A 22,549-nucleotide genomic window follows, 5' to 3' on the forward strand; every position below is an offset into this window, starting at 1 on the left:
GAGCCAGAAGGAGTTCCATGACCACGTTTCCAATGTGTGAACCCGAGGAGAAAATTAATGAAATAAAACAAAATACTACTGCTGCAGTAGGGAGCAAGTTTTCCCCGGTTTTCGGTTCTCGTCGTACACGGACTTGGCTAATTTTTCGGGAGTCCTGGTCCTGTTCTCTTCCCCCCCCCCCCCCTGCCGACCGGTCTCACGGGATGGGAATTATGGATTGCAGTATAAACCGGGCGGTGTTGGGTAGCACAAGTAGTAACAGACGGCCAGTGTCTGGTGGCTTCTATTATTTATGCCGGCTTATGGTGTTTTCCCTGGCAAAAGGGGGAATCCTAAAGAAAGGTGTGAAAATTTCCCTGGCAGATCGTTATGGCGCTGTTTGATGGCCGTAGAAATCAATATCATAACCATGAATAGCCATTTAAACCACCCGCAAAATGCCAGGCATCAAATTCGAAGCATCCAACTTCCTCCCCCGAAAATCGACTTTAAACCCGTAAAATTCCTTTGCATAACTTTTTATAGATCAATTTCGGATTTACGCCCCTGAAGGAGGAAGTTGTTATTGTTTTCTTCCCTTCCAAGTCGTCGTCGTCGTCTTCGTCGTCTGGTTCGAACGAAGACCAGAACCCCCCCAAAAATCAATAGTAATCGCTCCTGATCCCACCAAGCATCGCACAGGCAGTAACTTTCTCACGTCAATAAATCCGAAGAGGCGAAAAAACAAACAGCTTATAGAGTTATTAATTTTTTATACCCTCGTCTTCGGCCCCAAAACGGAAGCCGAGCAACCGAGTCGATTCGATCACGTTCCAGCCGATGTAAACAAGATAATCACCTATCAGTGGCTCAAATTCGAAGTTCCTTCCCCCCTCCGCTAAAACGCCTTTCGCACGCCCTTCCGGGACCCTTTTGCCGGGAAATTTGATACTGTTTATTTACTTTTCCTTTTTCTTTCCGTTCCTCTTGGTGGTGTGAAAATTCCACCGTCAACAAATCAAGTGGAAAGTTTTCCACTTTCCTATCCCCCGCCAGCGGGTGAACAAAAAAAAATAAGTGTGGCGTAAACCAATAACAATAAAATCCTTTTTGTTGCCCTCGCCGCCGCCTTCTTCGATTTTCGAGGAGCAAGCAACTTCTTGAACGAAAGAGCAAACAGCGACCGGAATTTGTGTAAACATCCTCCTCCGGCTGCGGTAGCCTTCGATCTGAGACCTTTTTCGCCTGCGATTGCACCGTCACCGGTGGAGGGGGGATAGGACACACCAAGAAGAAAAAAATCTCAGCTCAATAAAGACAACTTTTTTCCACCCCCCAAAACGGCCTTTAGGGGTCGAACAATTTATCGCTTCTCACAGTTTGCGGTACTTTTCCGGAGAAGGTGATTGGAAAATTGAGCTGAAAAGTGATCCCGAACCTGTTTGGAATATTTATTCTGACGCCTCCGTGTCCAGGAGGTTAATGCTGGTCGTCTTGCAAGACGATGGATGCAAATGAGGGTCTTCTTCTCCGTCTTCGGTCAGATTTTCAATTTTCCCAATGCCTTTGATCCCTCCCGACAAAGACACACCCGAGGTAGGATAGAGGGAAGTGATGATAAATCAAAGTGGACCGGCCCTAAGTAAACAACCACCAGCTGTTCCCGGTCCGAAGGAAGTCGTTGAAAAGGGCATCTCTCCTGTTCGACCTTTCATCGGAGGGGAGCGAAGGTCACTAAGTGGATTTAGGAGTGTATCTAGCTAATTCTTCAAGTGTTCAACGAGGCGAGGAGGTCCTTTGAAGTTTTGTTTTCTCTCATTCCTCGAAGGTGCCAAAAAGATGACTCAGAATGTGGGAATCAACAAGCGATTCTCGGCTTTCCCGCCCACGAAACAACAATGCGTGCGTCAATGATGATTTGACGTTTCTGCCTGGGTCGGGAGGGGTAGGATTGCCCGCAACCATGTTTCGATTTGTAACGATGGCTGGAAAGATTGCCCCCAAATGTTTGGTTCGGCCTGCTCAAACAAAGCGATAAAAAGAACGCCGAGAATAGAAAAGTAAGTTGTTTCGATACCCTCGCCAGAAGCAGAAAAAAAACGGAAGATCCGGGAACTGCCACGAGTGTGTAAGGAGCGTAGGGAGAGGAAGTGCGTGAATCGCGAGGGGAAGGAAAGCGAAATTCAATGAATTGTGTATAAATGACGTAATAAAAAAGCGATTGTATTGTTATTTGAAACATTTTCCCCGCTTGGTTTTATTTTTTTTCCTGCGAGAAGGTGAAAAAAGGAACTCTTTTTCTTCTGCTTCAAGGATAACAAAGGAGAAGAAAAGTTTTCCATTATTTTCAGTAAATATAAATCAAAAGCTTGTTTTTGGTCGCCTGTTCTTTTTTTTCTTTTCTTGGGCATTGATCTCACCCTCGCTCGCGGGCACACGCAGTGTCCTGTCCCCCCACACGAAACGGAGAGGATTTAATTAAAAAATGTGGTGAAATTAATCAAAAGGATTTTCTTTATTTTCTTCCCGAATGAGAAAAAAAAAATGGGAAAACGAACAACCAGTGTCGCGGTCTCAGATTGCAGGAGCATCATTAGGGAGGGGTCCCGGCGAAATTCTCGATTAATCAGATTAGGAATAGGACAGTCAGTAATTTTCCATTTCCCCCGCACTACGCCCCCGGTCATAAAAAATGAGAAAGGATCTCGATCAAATCGGGGTCCGGCTTTTGTTCCGAACCAATCTCCTTATTCTTCCCAAACGAAACAGATAAGCGTGCAAAAACACGCCAGGTAGCAACGCAGAACGTGAAATGTCAAAACAGGTCACCACCTACCTCTCTATTTTTCGCCGACAGTTCCTCCGCCAGGGATTTCGTCGTTCGGCTCTCCGCCGCCGACTCTGTCACCGTCGCCGCCTTCGATTCACCACTTTCCTTTCCCTCGGTGCTGCTACTGCTGTTGCTGCTGTCATTGTTACTGTTACTATGCACATTGTTACTACTTTTGTCGTTACTGCTAGGCTGCTGGTCGTTACTATTTACACCGGACCGGCTGTCGCCGTCCTTCTCCAGAGCAGGACTGACTCTGTTACTACTGCTGCCTCCACTACAACTGTCATTTTTGTTGTTGTTGTTGTTGTTGTTGTTACTGCTGATGCTGTTATTGTTTAAGCTGAATGATTTGGCGTCCTTTAGCAGATCCAACCGCGAATCACCACCATCGAAGGTGCCGGGTTTGTCCGGACTGCTGCCGGGTTCCATCAGCTTCCCACTGACACTGCCAGCGTCGGAAAGGGGGGTCGTCGATGGGGACGGTGGCGTAACGCCATTCTGCTCGATAATCGTTGATGACGCCAGCGGAGACGAAACGTTGGTCGTGGTCGCGGCCGGCGCCGTGGTGGTAGTGGCTGCGCTCAGCGACCCATCCATGCTGGCAGCTGTGGTGGCGGTGGTCGATAGTTTCTCCTTCTTTTCAGCTTGCTGCAAATAGAGACGTGGAAAAATAATGGATTTTTAGTACGGGTTACTCAATGTGGATTGCGCTTTTTTTCTCCCTTGCTCGGGGTGAATAATTAACTGCGTGCCCGGTAAGTCAGTTTTAACCCATAAATCCGATGCTCCCTCGAGAGATTTGATGGCCGAGCGGCCTTCAATTTTGGCGTGTTAAATTGAATTTTTACGATTCGGAATATGTGCGAGCGGCGACCATTCGGGTAAACATAACCTAAAAAACAAAAGTAACAGGCAAAAAACAAGACGTGCAAGGCTAATTAACCATGATCCGATGACGACGGTGTGATCTAATGTGCTGCCCCGCAAGATCCATTATCGAGCACCCGAAATAGCAAATGGGATAATAAAAGAGTTTAATTCTTTCTGAGACAGCATTGGGGTCAACCAATATGGCGCTGACGCACGAGGGGTGACACATCTCATTCGTCTTCTTTGGCTTCATCACGTCCCTGCTCAACTTGGTGTTTTTTGAGCACTTCCACAGTTATTAATTGAGATTAGTGTTTCCTGCCCGGGACATCCCGGAAAATTTATCAAAATTCGCATTTCCCGTTTCCCGGGAATGTGGTTCGACTTCCCGGGAAAACTTCGGCCGATTTTACATTTTCAAACCTTTCCCTTGGCCCGATTTTTAGATTGACAAGAACACTTTTTGACTTCCAGTGGGAAATTATAAGAATCTATCCGTTGAACGAAACTTTCGGGTAGAGTCGAATGCAATTTCCGGAGAAACAAGGCACTTACAGGGGAATTACGATGGACTTTTGAGGAAGTCAGGAGAAACTTCGAGGAGAAGTCGAATGAGTTTTCCGGTGGAAGTCAGATGAAACTTCTGAGGAAAATATGTTAACGGAATCCGCGGAAGTCAGAAGACACTTCCAGAGACCGGAAGCTTTTTGTAGGAACGTTTGAAGAAATTGTCGAATAAAATTGGATGAAACTGCCTAGGAAACTTTCATACGAAGTCAGAAGAAGCATCCGGGCGAACTCGATAGAAGCCGGGTAAACTTCCGGGGCAAGGCGACAGAAATTTTCAGAGTAAGTCGGAAGAGGCTTCCAGATAAAGTCGGAAGGAATTTTCGCGTGAAATGTGAAAAAAAAATCCCGTGGAAGTCAGAAGACACTTCCAAAGAAAGTCACAAGGACTTCTGGTGAGTCGGAAGAAAGTTCCAGGAGAGGTGAATCTCACGGAAGCTATAATGATACTTCCATGTGAAATAGAATGCCACTTCTTCTGGGGAAAAATGGAAGAGTCTTCTTCAATTCTTCCCAAGTAACCATAGGCACGTTATTTCGCCTTTTTGGCTATATACAGCTGAGCAACGGCTATACCAGTGTTTGCAAGTTCTGATGAGGCCCGTATATAGCCAAAAAGGCGAAATAACGTGCCTATGGTTACTTGGGTTATGAGCCACTATAACTTAGTCAAACATTATATCATCCGCCTTCTTTCTGGGACTGTCCACCGGAACGCATTCGGAAAATTTGACAGTTGTACAAATGACATAAAGATACCTAACCGAAGTCGATTTGGTTCTAACTAGTTTTCAATCCGAAAAGTAGGCTTACTCCGATCGGGCTTTTCCTGCGGCTGCTGTCATTGGGTATTTAGTGTTCTTTGAGCACTTCCACAGTTGTTAATTGAAAGCTTTCTAAACCAGTACCATTCTTGCATTAGTACACCCTAGTAACAATTTTGGTTTTAACTAGTCATTAGACTTAAATAATGCTTTAAAACCTCGATAAAACTTGCAACGTTACTTGCGTATAGCCATTCCATAGCAAAACGATATAGTCGTTCTCAGAATGTCGTAAAAAATGGTAGTTTTGATCATTATCGCAAAATATTAGACCCGTTTTTTTTTATATTTTGTCATTGTTAGGGTGGTTCAAAAAACCGATTTTTTGTTTCAAAAATTCATAACTTTTGAACCACTGGGCCGATTTCAAAGATCAAATGAATACGTGTAGAGGCCGGATTACGATTTCAGAAAAAGTGTGAAATACTGTCAAATACTCATCAATATACGTATTTTTGGAATCGGGGTGACGCCTAGCGATCAAAAATTGATATGTGACGACATTTTGAAATCCTATATGGCAGCTTCTAGTTGAAGAAAAAGTGGGAAATACTGATGCTGACCCATCAATATGGCTATTTTTGGAATCTGAGTGACGTCTAGAGATCAAAAAATGATATGCGATGCCATTTTGAAATCGTATATGGCAGCTTCTAGTTGAAGAAAAAGTGGTAAATACTCATCAATATAGGTATCCAACGCCATTTTGAAATCCTATATGGCAGCTTCCGGTTTCAGAAAAAGTGGCAGATACTGTCGAATACCCACCAATATAGGTATTTTTGGAATCGGGATGACATCTACAGAATGAAAATCGATATTTTGAAATCCATTATAACGGCTTCCGTTTTCAGAAAAAGTGGGAAATACTATTGCTGACTCATTAATATGGGTATTTTTGGAATCGGAGTGACGTCTAGAGATATGCGACGCCATTATGTAATCCAATACGGCAGCTTCCAGTTGAAGGAAAAGTGGAAAATATTGTCAAATACTCATCAATATAGGTATTTTTGGGATCGGGATGACGCCTAGATAATGAAAATCAATATCCAATGCCATTTTGAAATCCAAGATGGCAGCTTCCGGCTCAATAAAAGTGGCAGATACTGTCGAATACTCACCAATACAGGTATTTTTGGAATCGGGATGACATCTACAGAATGAAAATCGATATTCAACGCCATTTCGAAATCCAAGATAACGGCTTCCGTTTTCATAAAAAGTGGGAAATACTGATGCCGACTCATCAATATGGGTGTTTTTGGAATCGGGATGAAGTCTAGAGATTGGACGCTATTTTGAAATCCAAGATGGTGGCTTCCGATTTCAGAAAAGGTGTGAAATACTGTCAAATACTCATAAATATGGACACTTTTTCTGAAACCCGATGTCCACCACCAAGAACTCCAAAATGGCGTCGAATGTCGATTTTCAGCATCTACGTGTCGTCCCCGTTCCGAAAATACTCATATCGTAGGGTATTTGACACTTTTCTGAAAGTCTGGATTCCAAAATGGCGTCGGACATCGAATTTCGGTATCAATGCGTAGATCCCGTTCCGAAAATACCCATCCTAAGATATTCTGAAAAGCGATGGCCGCCATCCTGGATTCCAAATTGGCGCCGAATATCGATTTTCATCATGTACGTGCCGTACCCGTTCCGAAAATACCTACATCGTAGGGTATTTTACACTTTTCTGCAACCCGATGGCCGCTATCTTGGATTCCAAAATGGCGTTGGACATCGATTTTCGGCACCTTCTCGTCGTCCCCGTTCGAAAAGTGCCAATATTGTAGGGTATTTCAGACTTTTTCTGAGCCCTATGGCCACCATCTTGGACTTCAGAATGCCTCGTTAATTTAATTTCCGTTTAATATAAATAACAATTTATTACTACATATAATCCGGATGACATCCCTATCGGCAACCGATATTGTGCGGATACTATATGTTGATGCCTGACGACGCGACACCTGATAAATTTCCAACCCGAAAGATTCCCTCGAATGGACCGGGAATCGAACCCACCGCCTCCGGTTTGGTAATACCGTGCCTTTACTGACAAGGTGATGAAGCTTTTGTAACTTCGCTGAACTTCTTGGACCTTCGCTGAACTTCTTAGACCTTCGCTGAAGCTCTCGGAACTTGTCTCAAGTGCTTGAACTTCTCAGAATTTCTCCGATAATTTCTGAAGTTTTGCGAACTAGAGAGGGTCTAGTATAAGAGAGGAGCGAATTCAAAACAAACTGCCTTGGCAACCTATGCCTAGGTGATTTTTAACAACACTGCCAATTACATCAAGATAGGCACTGCTCGATTGGCTCCCCAACAAACAATTTTAGCTGCAGTTTAGCTTATAGAGCCAAAATTTGCCTTATGCAGCGTTTTTTTGCCTGTATAAGCTAAGCTGCAGCTAAAATTGTTTGTTGGGTCTGGCTTTGACAGTTCGTTTGACTCAGAACCAGCCAGTCTGCTCCTCTCTTATACTAGACCCTCTCTATTTTGAACCATGCTGAAGTGTTTGGAACGTCACTGAAATTTTTAAAACTTTGCCGAATATAGAAGGATTAGTAACTTCCATTTAATTCTATTTAAGTCAAGAGAAATTTAGCAACTAGATTTAAACAACATATCCAGAACAACATGTAAAAAGGGCATACAAGCTTTTTGTAAACAAACCTTTGTAGGCCTTTTTCTCACCAACCGAGAGTCGCCCACGCAAACCAGCAATATCATCGGGAAGGGGAAAGTGTCCCCTACCCGGTGGTGTTAAAGGTTTGCGTTGGTGTCATATGGGTGGCGAGAAAAGGGCATAAGAAGGTTTGTTTACAAAAAGCTTGTATGCCCTTTTCACATGTTGTTCTGGATATATCGGAGGTTGATAACGTCAAAAGGCAAGAAGAAAAAGGCCTAACATATGATTTCATATCAAAGGTTGAACAATTAATTAATTTATCTTTATTAGGGAGGCTTTCAGCCTGGGGCTGGTTCGCCTCCATGGTTGAACAACACACCTTCACAGCCACCAACTATCGACGGAGGACATTACGATTTTACAAACCGTATCAACACCATAGAAATTGGATGTTGCAGAGAGCTTCGATATCAACAATCAACGGAATTCAACTTTACTCAACAGGGATCAAGGAAACGGACACAAATGACTTTTCAAGTTACTACCTAGGACACATCAATGCGTATGCTGTGGAGTACTTGCTTCTACAGGAGATTAGATTTAAGTTCAGGAAGAGGCAATCGTACATTAACATGATACTTGCCTACTAGAGCAAGTTGGAAGACCCCTCCCCTACACCCAACAACGGGTCCGGGACGACTGTCAAGAGCGAAATCTCCGAAAGTATTGGAAAAGTTCCGAGAATTTTGGAAAAATTCTCCTGATAAGCTCTGAGACTTTCATCGAACGTAAAAATGTTTGCGAAGATCCAAGAATTTCAGAAAAGATTCAAACATTTCAGCGAAGTTTCAAAAACTTCATGAAAGTTCATATATCTTTAGCAAAGCTTATAAATCTTCACCAATCATTCACATCTTTAATCAAATTTTCAGAAATTAAGCTTGATATAAGCTCCGGAGTGAAGTTCTACAAATTTCAGCAAAGTAGGTACATAACACTTCCGTGAATTTCCAAGAACTTGAGATAAGCTCCGAGAACTTTGGAGACATTCCAAGATCCGAGAAATTCCAGAGAGACTACTATTTACTATTTGAGGCTCGTGCTTTCGGATTGGCTAGGATGCTGTTATCAGTGTAGATTTCAATAAATTTCTCATAGATTCTCCCTTACAAGTATTTTGCTTTCTGACTTGTCCCAATGATTAGACCTTGAGAGTTGAGACACATTAAACCAAGCTCGACACAACGCCTCATCTTCTAGATGGGTCAAATTTTATTCACGTGGCTTGCATGCACGGTTCAAGGTTCCTCTATTTAGGAAAGTTGGAGTTGGTTGGATTGGGTTGCTAAATAAGAATGTTCACCTAAAGGGTTTGTTCCCATTTCCCAACGTGTTTGGCAACTGTTTTGCAACCAGTCACACTGACGCACTTTTTTTCCTTAACATTCCTGCAGTTCTCCAGGATATCTCTCCTGACAAGCGAACACTCCAACCATCTGTAGATTTCTCTCCTGACCAATGTATAAAGACGCTGGGACCCTCTACCGATTATCTCCGCTATCGAATTTGAATATCTTCCGATCCTGCACAAACTACCATCACCAAACGAACAGTTCTCGTGCAATACGAGAAAAGGGTCTATCATTGTTGATCGATTCTCTTCATCGCTTTTCTCTTTCGCGAATAACCCGACTGCAAATGAATTTCCCATTGAGTGTGTTGTTTCAGGCGCAAGCTTAGCGCAGAATCCAAACGTATGCGTTCCTCGATGATGGTTCAGAGCTGACTTTGATGGAGGAAGATTTGTTGGACCAGTTGAAGATAAATGGAACCAAGCAACCACTTTGCCTAAAGTGGACGGGAGATAGGCGGCGGATGGAAGAAAACTCACGCAAGGTGGATTTGACAATATCCGGGTTGGAAGTTCCAACAAGAAATATTCGCTTCACAGCGGCCAGTGTGACTGCCAAAATGACGAAGAACTTCAACAAATGATGAAAGATTACTTCTCATGGGATAGCATGGGTGTGGTAAATTCAGCAAAGTCATTGATGTCGGCAGAAAATACAAGAGCACAAGAGATGCTGCAATCGTTGACAGTACGGAAAGGAAACCGATTCGAAACAGGGCTTCTTTGGAAATACGACAATGTAAGACTTCCAGAAAGCAGATCGATGGCCCTTAAGCGTTGGGAATGTTTGGATCGTTGGATGACTAAGGATAAGCCGTTAGCGGATGCATTACGAGCGAAGATTGTGGAGTACGAAGACAAACACTACATCCGTAAACTTTCAAAAGCAGAACTTGAAGAGTTCCAGCCTCGTGTCTGGTAGCTCTCCATATTTTCCGTATTTAATCCCAATAAACCGGGAAAAATTCGTCTAGTTTGGGATGCAGCGGCCTCTTCTGACGGAATATCGCTTAATGCACTGTAATTGAGAGGCCAAGATCAACTCACTTCCCTTACAGCGGTATTACACAAGTTCAGGCAGTTTAAGGTTGCTGTTTGTGGTGATCTACGCGAAATGTTTTTGCAGCTTCTCATGCTCGATAAGGATCGTCACTGTTTAAGATTCTTTTTCAAAACAAAACCCACCGACTCTCAGCCTAGCGTTTACATAACAAACGTTATGCCGTTCGGAACCTCATACTCTCCATCATGTGCGCAATACGTTAAAAACTTGAACGCACTCGAGATTCAGGAGGATTTTACAGCAGCGGCAGAGGCCATCGTTAAGTGTCATTACGTGGATGACATGTTGGTGAGTGCAGAATCCGAAGATGAGGCGATTCAACTTGCTTTATACGTGAAAATAGTACATCAGAGAGGTGGCTTCGTGATGAGAAATTGGAAATCGAATTCTAGAAGAATCCTGGAATCACTCAAAGAAGCAAGCTCAGATGCAAACGGACTCTGATTGCTTTACGTTCAAATTATCTGCTCGACATAATCCTGAATTACTGGCAGGTACACATGTTCCCACAAAGAGGGAGCTTTTACGCACATTGATGATGATTTTTGACCCGTTGGGATTGATAGCGCACGTTCTAATGTACCTGAAAGTTCTACTACAGGAACTTCCGATCTTCAAGGGAGTTCAATGGGATGATCCAATTCCAGATAAACTTTTCCAAAAGTGGCTGGTTTGGCTAAAGGTGTTACCGCTTGTAAAGAAGGTGAAAATTCGTCGTTGTTTTCGGTCGAAGACATTAGCAAACTCAAGCACCACAGTACAGATGCACACGTTCATGGATGGTGGAGATAATGGATTCACAGCTGCAGTGTTTTTGTGCTTTGCAGAAGGTGATCAGGTTGAGTGCTCCCTAGTAAGCGCCCGGGTAGCACCCTTAAAGTTTCTGTCTACTCCGAGATGTGAGCTTCAAGGTGCAATCTTAGGAGTTCGACTGTCGAACAGTGGCATGGAATCGCTCACTATCACCGTATCGAAACGTTATTTTTGGACAGATTCCCGGAACTTGCTGTGCTGGCTGAACTCGGACCTTCGGCGCTACAGCCAGTATGTAGGGTGTAGGATAGGTGAAATTCTGGAGACCACGGTTGTAAATGACTGGCGCTTTGTACCGTTGCGGAAGAATGTGGCAGACGATGGAACGAAGTGGGAGCTGATGCCAGATGTGTCTACGAGCAGTAGGTGGTTCAAAGGCCCTGTTTTTTTTTCGGAAGCCGGAGCAAAATTGGCCACTTGAACCATTTGCAATTGAAGTGACTGATCTTGAGCTTCGACCTTATCTGCTTCTCCACTGTGAATCCATCGAGCGAATCAAATCAGCTGAGAGATATGCGACCTGGAAACGAGTACAGCGAGTAGCAGCCTTTGTCCTGCGCTTCATCAGGAATCTTCGCAACAAAGTCAAAGGGCAATCTAGGATAATCGGCCCATTGGAGCAGGTCGAGATAGCGAAAGCAAATAATCTTCTTTATCGTGAAGCTCAGATAGACTGTTATTCCGATGAAATCGCTCTTCTTCAAAGTCAGCCGTTTATGTTGCCGTGGTAAACCAAAGAGAAAGTCAATGGAAAGAATCGATGAACGAGGATAGGCCCTTTTCAAATGCTATGCGAGAGTTCTTTCCAAAATTGCTCGACTCTTCGATCCGTTTGGATTAGTTGGACCTGTAATTACAACAGCAAAATTGTTCATGCTAGAGCACTGAGCAATGATGAATCCTGGGGCTGGGACGATGAATTACCAACAGCAATAAAGTGAACTGAATGAACTGAAACTAAACTGAGGAAATTAAGTGATCTGTGAAGAAAGTGCCCCGAATCAACTGGACTTACGGCTGCTCTCCGCTTTGATATCGACATAATGTTCAAGGTACCTTCCGTTCTTCTACTCATCATTGAATAGATACCTTTAGTTCAATCGCAAAAATGTGACGTGCCTGAATTCGACTCTCCAAATTCTGTAAAACGTCATTGTTTTGAGTTATTGGTTTTTAAAATTCTTATGTTGATTTAAATCATTTGTGAGTAATCCACTGGATTTATTGGGAAAAAGAAACCGATCATCAAATTCCTCTTCCATAGTGGAATAAATCACTACGACGTTTGCAGAAATAAATGCTTTTATTGTAAATCTGATCCCCGTTTATCCGCCATCAAGCATCACTCCAAACTTTCCCTCAACATATTTTATTTTAATAACTAAACCCAAATAATCCATTTAAATCAAGTCTGGTTTCCTACCGCTGCCACCACCGTGGTGGCACCCGTTGCTCGGAACATCACATTCTAGCTATTGAAAAATGACTTTTTAACACGAACCTGTTGGCCAACCTGAAACGGCAAACGAGTGGCACACGAAGCTGGGACCCCAGGCACCAAACAATTATTCGGATAATTAATGGTGTAATTATTTGTTTAATACACATATCATTCAACACTCGACAGAGAGAGAGAGAGAGACACCGGGAAAGAGAGTCCGTCTGCAACCGTTTGCCACAGACCACCACCGGAATTGGTGCAATTTTTTAATTGTTCCGAACACCGAATATAAAAAATGTCCGCAAAGGCATTACTCAAAAAATCCAACGATCGCATGCGAGTGCGAATGTTTGTGTGTGTGTGTGTGTGTCTATTTTCCATTATTTTCCGAAAAGCCATAAAGTTTAAATTTATTTTTAAAGGCGTCATTCGTAGTTGGCGCTAGACCGACGCTGGATGGGAGCAAGTGGCCGGAACCGATGAAAATCCGGATTTTTCGGCTATTGGCAGCTGGGTGTGTGTGTTTGGGGGGGGGGGGGGGGGGGGGGGGTGATCTGCCGGAATGCAACGCACGTTGTATGTTTTTATTGAAATTGTTATAAACAAAAATAACAACGGTAGCAGAAAGTTTTGTGCCCGCGTTGGTCCAGTTTTCGATTGCGATATGTGCAAGGGGGTTGTGCGGCAGTGGGGTGGGGAGGGGGGAGTGCATAATGAAATGATGATTATAGCCAAAGGCGTGGGTGGGACCCGAATGTGCGCACGATGAGCGATGGTAATAATTTTCAATTTCAATTCAATTTTTATGTAGCGCGAATGGAATTGACAACTTCATGGATGGGGATTTGAGGGGAAGAAAAGCGCGGGATGCTGGCCCGGGTCGGATCGGGCGAGGTTATGTTAAATTCATATAAAATAGCAATAAAAACATTGATAATTTGCCTTTTTCGGTAGGCGAGGTAGCAGAGCGAGTGAGTGTGGGTGGTCAAGTGAGGTCAAGAGTGAGTGGCACCGAGCGGATATCCTCTTTAAATTGCTGGTTTGGTTAATAAACAGCCGAGTGCACGTCGATGGGACGAGCTTCGAGCTGATGGAGATATGGCGGCGTGTGCGCGCGTGTTCGTAGGACTGGCAAGAGTGAGAAAGAGACAGGGAATCTGACACCAATTGGATGCAAGTGACAGCGAGCAGGCGGACGGAACGAACCAACGAGTTTATTGAGGCAATAATTGCTGATAAATATTATTGTGTCGCATTCATTAAACCGGTCAGGCGATTGGTATTGGCAGTTCTCGGGCGGATGAATGGGGGTGGGTGGTAGAATGCACCCGCCCTGAATGCTGGATGTGTATGCATATTGGGCAAGCGCATGCGTTCGCTGTAATCGTATACTAGTCGTTACGATTAGTATGATGATGGTGATGATACGGTCATTGGGTATTTAGCTTGAATTAAATTGAAGTTCCGGTATCTACATCCAGATAAAGCTCTATGTTTTGAATATTGAATACAGAAACAGTGTAAAGATACTTTGTTTACGGTATTATCAGTATTTTAGAATATTAAAAAGACTCATAAATCACAGCTAAATGTGTTATTTTTTGACCATCCATTTTACAAAACCAACTTTAAAACCCTCCCACAAATCACGATCGGGGCCTCCCTTAGCTCAGTCGGTAAAGGCGCAGCTACGAAGCAAGACCATGCTGTAGGTGGCTGGATTCGATTCCCGGTCCGGTCTAGGAATTTTTCGGGTTGGAAAATTTCTCGACTTCCCTGGGCATAGATCATGGTCAATAAACGGCAATCGATGTCCGCCGGTGATTGGCACTAGATTGCGGAACAAAGAAGGACGTTGAATAAAGGAATGAAGAAGATTACAAATGGAACAGAAATTCGTACACTCATGCTCTACCGTCGTCTCTTTCACAAAACACAAACGGTAGAATAACATTCGAGCAAAAAGAAAATTATCAAATAACTATCATATGACAAGTGTGATTTCGTTCTAATTTCTTAATTTTGTGTAAATTAAACTATTTCTGATCAGAAATGTTATTACTAGGACATCATTGCTTGCTATTTTCAGAATTCACACAAGCACAACATCAGCAGCTCTTATTATGTGAAAAACTAAAATACACACATTCGTGACGGTCTTCGGCGGCAGTGTCGTATGACAGAGCCTGTCATATGACATTTTAGTTTGGTACTGTACTATGATAGCTTGTTTTGCAAATATCGTAGGCAAAGGCAGTCGATTATCATAGAAAATGTGTAGACTACCGTGACCGCTTACAAGACTGGTTGTGAGTCACTTTTCCTGATTTTTTTCATAAAGCGTAGGTTATTTAGCGCATGAGTACGAATCAGTAAAAGAGACTCATTCTCTGAGAAATATTCGTTTGCAATGTATTTAGCTTGCCATCTCGGCTAGAAATTGGATATTGGATAGTCAAGCTCCAGTGCATCAAATTCCATGTTTAAACTTGACAGCCCTGCCAGAAAGCAGGTTTCTGTATTCAGTGAAGTTATTCGGATGGACAATATCCATCGCATGATTGGCCTCTTAGTTCAGAATTCACTCACCATGCAGTACCAGTAACATTTGATTCAAAGGGCTTGCTTAAGCAGTCTACATTCACTGAAAACGAATCTTATTCAGAGAGTGACTCACGTTCGCGTAGGATACTTATGCGCTGAGTGACCAACGCTTTAAGAAATGAATCCTTACGAATGAGTCTGAAGAAATACTTCAAATCTCCTCATCCATTAATGTATGAGTTAGGAAAAAAGTGTGCGTTTGACTAGCACTGTCGCATTAACAGCCCTTCGTTCATTTTCAACTTCTATTCAATTTTCATACTGCCGTACTCTAGCGGAACTATCCACCTAATTGAACCCCCAATATGTTGCCAAAACACGTAATCCTACGACAAAAATTTGGACGAACTCGTGGACTTTCTTTGGAATTCTCGCCATCATCTGCCACACACTGGACTTGTCCGAGGGGGGTAACTCTATCTACGATGCAGGAATGATTTTGTTTTGCTGTGATTAGCTGCGCGGACGCTGAGTAGATAGAAAGAAGATTGATGGCGATTCTGAAGATGCAAAAAGATGATGTACGATGTAATTAGATGCGAGAAATGAAAGAAGTTTTTTCGTAGATGGATTCGCCTAGTGTGTGATTTTTCAAGCATCTAAAATTGCGATTTAGATGTGACGCTTCCCTTGGACTGATCAACCTCAGTGGCTATTTCATCAGTTTCCGGGCGAATTTATCGGCGAAACAAACTTGAGTTTACTGGTGACATCACCCCGTGCTGCCTGAAATCCATCTTGACATAGGTTTCGTCGTTCATAAGAAGGCATCCTCTGTGCTTCGTCAGAACCCGGTCGTACAACTTCCGGCCGCTTGTTCTGGCCACTAGATTCTGTTTCATTGTCCTGCTCGGTTGCTTGGAGGCACGGAATGAACGGTAACCTGCTCGCATGCGGATCCTCCATACGGTACTACGGCTTACACCGTATTTTTTGGCGACATCCTGATCCGAGAGTCATGGGTTTCTCTTGATTGAACTCAAGACCTTCCAGTTCAGCTGCCTTCCGGACCACACTCTTGCGATCAAGGAACCGCTTGAGAACATCACGGAACCGCAACAGCAACATCTCACGGTAGAAACGGCAATTTTCCACTTTTTCGCTATATTTCGAATTGACCACGTTGACGTTGGTGTGCAGGATCAATGTTTCTTTCTCGTCTTCCATCTAGTACAACTTTTTTTAAACTGCACGTATCGAGACAACGATCACCCCTGAAACACGTGTACTTTCAAAACTAATCGTTTTCAAAACAATCCAAATACGACCACTAGATATAGAACTGTTATAGAATAAATAATTAGTCAGAATTCTAAGTGGAGCAGACTTTAGCTTCCAGTGCATTATAGTAAATATGCTTTATTCCCAGTAACGCTGGTGGATCAGACCTTTCTCTAAGCTAATAAATTATCACACTAAAGCTTCATATTGAAGTATGTATGTGAGCCAGTTTTTGACGTAGGACTACGTCTGTGATTTCGATATGGGGGTACACTATGTGAAAACCGAAAATGGAACATGTAACAAAATTATGAAAGATTTTGAGCGTTAATAACTCAGCTGCCCCTGGACCAATTTCAATAATTCTATCACCAATCGATTAGAAATATTTCTACGCATCTGTTACATATAAGACTTCAACATTTTTAAAATTTCTATTGAAAATTGCACGAATGTGCAACTGTTGCTATGATAATTAAAATTATCACCGATTACCTGCGAAAAGCGATTTCACTAACACAGATTTCACAGTAGAATTCCATCCGGTCTCACCAAACAGTGTTTATTCAATCACCGCGTGGTGAGTGATGGTGTTCTCCAGTACACAACGAAAGGCACTCCGCAAGCAGCAAGCTATCAAGGCTGCCCTCAACCGCTGATCGGATTCAGTTCCAATCACCGTGTGTGGTGGTGTCCGGTCGTCGGCATCAGCAGCAGCAGTACTGCTTTCGGCGCGTGGCGTTGAACATTGTTCTCCAGTACACAACGAAAGGCTGCAGCCTGCAAGAAGCTAGCTGAAGCCCACATTAGCATCCATAGCAGGAGGAAGAAGCCGCAACACTATTGACCGGAATCAGTAGTTCTTCGTGAGTCGCTGTGGGCCATCCATGCCAAGTGCGTCACTCTCATTCCAAACAACATACAGCCCACCAGCCTCATTTGTGATTAACAATAGTCCAGAATTACTCAACCATCACGACAAAACGGTCCTTTTCAGGACCACCATACATTTGTTACAGAGTATTTTTTTTTTTGAACATTTGTCAAGTTCATCAATCGGATGTTACATTAAGGCAAAATTGGGGGTGCAATTTCAAAAACCAAAGTCGGTCGCGACATCAAAGTGGACTGATTTTGATCCAGAGCTGATGAATTTTAATTCTCAATACGCTAATCGATAGAATTTCTTTCAATTTCAACAAATTTTTAAATATGAAGACTATCATTTTTCAAAATGTCACGTTTAAAATTGCACGACTGTGCAACTGTTGTTATGATAGTTAAAATTATCACCGATTGCCTACAAAAAGCGCTTTCCCTAACACAGATTTCATAGTTAAATTCCATCTGGTCTCATACAAAGGTGTTTATTCAATCACCGCGTGGTGAGTTGGTGGTGTTCTCCACTACACAACGAAAGGCTCCCCGCCAAACAGCTAACTATCAAGGCTGGCCCCAACTGCCCAAAAATCATATCAGGTTCTTTTCAGGGCAATAGTCATACTAAAGAGTATAAACAGAGAGAACCCCGCTCAAATTCCTATTCCTTCACAAAAGACAATCTCCTGCTGCAGTTAACAAATAAAATTTATTATAGAAGACCACGTCACCATTGCGTACAGCCCTATAGGGCTGTCCCTTGTAGTTTTATCCCTAGTGGTCCTGTTATTGGCCTTATCTTATTTTTAGATTTGAGAAATTATTTTCCAACTTTATTTCGATTCAAGGTTTGAGCATAGATTTTGACATATATCTATGCGAATTAAACCATGAAAATGTACTTCAAATTTTGAGTTAGGTCCTAGGGCCAAAAACTGGCTCACTTACCCTATGATTTCCAATACGGGATGGTTAAGGACATCCATGTGTCAGATCTCCTATATTGAAGTTTAAACTTGGAATTGCAATATTTGTTGTCAAAATAACTAACTATAACGATTTGGTAAAATTATTTTAAATTTTATATAGCTTGCTTATAACCTTGTGAGGCACATAACTTTTATTATTCGTAGTAGAATTTTGCACCAGTCTTGGATGTAATTCAAATTTTCTCCTTTCTCAAGTTGAACTAACATCGTATGACAACGTAAATTAAGGCTTATAATTATTGGATTACAAATTAATTACTATAAGTGGAGCTTTCAAGAAAACGTGGAAATTTGTTTTTAGAATGGTTTAATAAAACCTCATTTCTCAAAACATTTTAAGAAGAAATACTCATACTATTGTAATAGAACAAAGTTCGACGTGTAGAAATCGCAATGTAAAACGTAAATCCGGTTCTGGTTACATAAAGAGTGAATAAGTGGTATTTTATAACTTTCACGATATGTTTTAACCTTAACAAACTCGTTCCGAGCAGGTTTGATTGATATTGGCATCATTTATCCTCGAAGTTCCTGCTAATTAAAGCGAATACAGCAACACACCGGATTAATTGGCCAGCGAGAGGTAAAGCGAATCCTTTGATTCTTTCGGAAAATTTCCCCACGAAATAACTTTGGTTGAATGTTTTCCGTTTTCCACTCTTCTTGATCTTGCAAATTCCATGGTATCTCCCTACCATGAATCTATGCAACGCGACGCCAACGACGACGACGACCGACGACTCGACGACCGACGACTCGACGAGCGGAAGGCAACCAACGAAACAGACAAACTCCCCGAAAGAGCATCCCGTAGAGAGGGGAAGGTTGTCGAACAGCGGATTCTACAAGATGCTCATCATCAATACATTTTTTTTTTGTTTTGGACTAAAGGAGCCGGGGTAGAAGGAAAACCGCTTTCGGCCACCGGAGGGAGTTTTATCACTGTTCGGAAAAATTTGATTAAAATTTTCCATTCATCTTTGAGCTCGCTCTCTGGGGGTGGTGGGGGGAGTATAAAAGGGTTGCACAATTATTTCATCTTTTTGATTTTTCGGAATCTACTCGAAAAAAGTACACCGGCTTTTTAGCTAATTAACCGTCATCCTGGGATTTTCCCTAGCAGAGGTGGAGAGTCCCAGCGGAAGGCGGATTTCCTTCTCGCTATGCAGCCGCAGAAACCGAAAAAAGGGACCGAACAGATATCAATCGCTGATGGGAAGTGAATCCTTTTCAGACCAGCTCATTGGCGTTCGAAGAAGGATACGACGGATGAAAAAAAAAAATATCCTGCCAAACAGTAAGTATTTCACCAGCCAAGGGGAGCGAATTCCTTTGGCGCGTAACCTGTGTGCTAATCGCCCAGCGATCTTTGAATTCTTGTTTTGAACCTTTCGGATGCAACAACAGCAGTAGCAGCAAAAAAAAGCAAGTGGGAAACGATGAAGAAGAGCATGAGGTTAATTCCACACGGTTTTTGAAATTGAATACCTTCCCTCCAGGTCCAGGTTCACCGCCGTCGTCGTCGTCGTCATCGGCGAGCGTGCGTGTAGGAGTTTGAATGGGATTGAGTTTGAATATGTCATCAATATTTTTTATTTTGTTCATTCATGAATTGAAATGGCGCACTTTTTACTGCTGGAATGACGATGGGGTGACATGGGAAGGGGAGGGAGGTAGGAATGCTGATTTCCTTCTTTTCAGAGTTTTGTTCACATTCGTTAAGCTGTTGATGAGTGTTGTTGTTGTTGTTGTTGTTGTCGTTTGGTTCGGTTTGGCTTCCCCCTTCTTGGGCCGCTGCTTCGCTGCTAGGGAAAAATTGGAGCGGAAGCAGTCTCCGACCTCACACCCTCTTCTCTCCACTTGTGCTGAGTGCGAGGGGCACGATTCATGTGAATGGGGATACACGCAATTGAAAAATTTATTCCAGAAATTGAATTCAATAATGTTCATCTTAAATTACATAATCATAAATCACACACAAAAATATAAGAAACCGATTGTGTGCATGAGCAAGCGAGCCCTTTTATGGGCTCATTCTGCCTCGTTGAAGCGGAAAAGACGAAGAGTGAGACAGAGAGAGAGAACGAACTTGAGAAAAGCAGATCATCTTATTATTCAAATGAGCACATTTTTTCATTGTGTTTGATTCAATGCATTGTGCTGCGCGCACGGAAGAGGAGTAAGTACTTTTGAGGAGTCGTCTTCGGTCGTCGTATATTCGTCATCATCACGCGGTCGGGCCCGGGGTTTGTCGTAGCAGACGTCTTTTCGCCACGCAAGACTGTGAGAAATATCACTGTCTCTGCTGCTGCTGCCGAGATCGAACCCGATGGATGCCTCTTTTTATTTGCCATGTCTATTTGAAGTTTGAGCAACACCGAACTGTGCAGTAGAGAAAAAAATATGGTAATGATGGGAAAATAATACCGGAGCGACCGTATTGAGATCGTTTGGATGAATTAATTTTCGGAAATGGAAGAAGACGTTCCCTTTCTCTATTGATGGATTTTCGTTCAGATTACCGATTTTGCATATGAATGCGGTCGCGATGAAAGAATTAGGTTGGTCCGTGAAATCGGATCAACTTTGGCTGCGCGACCGGCTGTGACCCAAGTGAACCTCGGAGCTAACTACCGGATGGGGGACCGAATGGATTTACCGGGAGTTTGTTCAGAACTGTTCACAGGATGTTCTCGACTTCCCTGGGCATAGAATAATCATTGAGATTGCCACACAAAATACAAATACAAGCTTTGGTTGGCATGGAAAGCTCCCAATGAAGAACTGTCGCTGTTCTTGAAAATACACTAAATTTGGGAGCTTCATCGAACCTTGTTGAACATTAGTGAACTTAAAATACATTTGTCGAGGGATGTCATTGGACTTTGTAAAATTGCAGGTACATTGTAGATGTTGAGCGGACATCGAATCAATTCAAGAAATTTTATATAAAGTTCCTCGTAGAACTTCAGGAAATTTCGATAAAAATTATGGTTCTTTGTAAACAATTCGGGGAAACTTCGCAGAATTGGGAATCTTATACAATTTTGGAAAACTTCGTTGAAGTTAAGGGAGCGTTGATTAATTTTAAGAAAATTCGTGAAAGATCTTCTTTTAGTTTCAGGACACATTGTTAAAGTTTAATGAACTTAAAATAAATCAGGTATTTAAATAATTATGTCACTTTATGGGGTGGCTTTCTCAGTCTTTTAGTAGAAACGATTATTTTTTACGTTCCCGACGTTTCGACCGTTTGGTTGTGGTCTTTCTCAAGGGTTGTAATGTCTATCGTTTCCCGTTACAAACTTTGAGATAATCATGTTTTATTACGTCATGCGTGAAGTTAACGATTTACATAGATTGGAGATGCTTGCGTCAAATATCAGACTTTAAGTGGACATTTTATACGACCGATGAGGATATGAAGGTATAGAGTTGCTAGTTCCGTTATAGTACGGCAGTGTGAAAATTGTATATAGAGAGTAGAAAGCGAGCAAAGTACAATTTTGAGGAAGGTACGAATGGGGTTGATCATCCCGTTTACTAAACACATACGTTGATCTCCTTGAGATCGTTAAGTTGATGATGACAGGAGCACATACAGTGGTAGAGGCATAAATAGCTGCAATTTCAAAACCTATCGACTACACTCTTCCCCCCAAGAGCACGAGTAATACGTACCGCGTAAATCGAATTCGCGTAAATGGAGTACACGTAGAATATTATTATTATTATTTAACTTTATTAATTGTCCTTTTTGCTCGCTTTCTACACACTGCCGTACTATAACGGAACTATCAACTCTATTCTTTGATCTTCTCATACATCGTATCAAATGTCCACTTTAAGTCTGATGTTTGACTTAAAGCATCTCCAACTATGTAGATCAGGAAATAACGTAGACATTTTGGAAACTTTGCAGCATATCAAGCAAATTCTAAAACAGTTCTGAGAACTTTGTAGAAGTTTTAGTGATCTTCATAGGAATACAGAGAACTTTGTAGAAGTCAAGCGCATTACCGAGCAATTCACGGAACTTCATTATAGATACTTTATAAAGGTGCTAGGATTTTTTTAAAGTAGAAGCTCAGCGACCTTCGTTGAAGCTCAAGAAATTTCGAAGAAGCTCATGGAGTATTGTAAAAGTTCAGCATACTTCTTTGAACTACAGGGTTGGATTTGGAAACTTACTGGACGTTTTGGGAACTTTGTTTTGCTCAGATGTTTTGTAAAATTTGTAGAAATGGTTCAAGGTCTTTCTTGAAGCTTAGAGAAGATCATGGATGTCCTAAGATTTAGGTCGAGTTGCGGGAACTTGGAAGCAGTTGATGGAACTTCGTAGAAGTTGAGAAGTAAAGATAAGGGAGCTTTATAGATGTCCAAGGAACATTGTAGCAATGTTTGCGCCCCTTTG

General features: G+C 42.4%; 1 protein-coding gene across 4 annotated transcripts in view; it reads right to left on the reverse strand.

The window, feature by feature from the left end:
- Nucleotides 1-22,549, reverse strand: part of cut (homeobox protein, cut) — a 435,692-nt gene that overhangs the window by 220,384 nt on the left and 192,759 nt on the right. For all 4 annotated transcript variants that reach the window (XM_065234145.1, XM_065234144.1, XM_065234147.1 and 1 more), the window contains exon 2: nucleotides 2,816-3,460. In XM_065234145.1, coding sequence (XP_065090217.1) covers nucleotides 2,816-3,460 — 645 coding nt within the window. The remainder of the gene's footprint in view (nucleotides 1-2,815; nucleotides 3,461-22,549) is intronic.

The sequence above is a fragment of the Ochlerotatus camptorhynchus genome, unplaced genomic scaffold (assembly GCF_037179485.1).
Source record: "Ochlerotatus camptorhynchus isolate MF236.1 unplaced genomic scaffold, CSIRO-AGI_Acam_v1.1 ptg000432l, whole genome shotgun sequence".
In the NCBI taxonomy this organism is placed as follows: Eukaryota; Metazoa; Arthropoda; class Insecta; order Diptera; family Culicidae; genus Ochlerotatus; species Ochlerotatus camptorhynchus.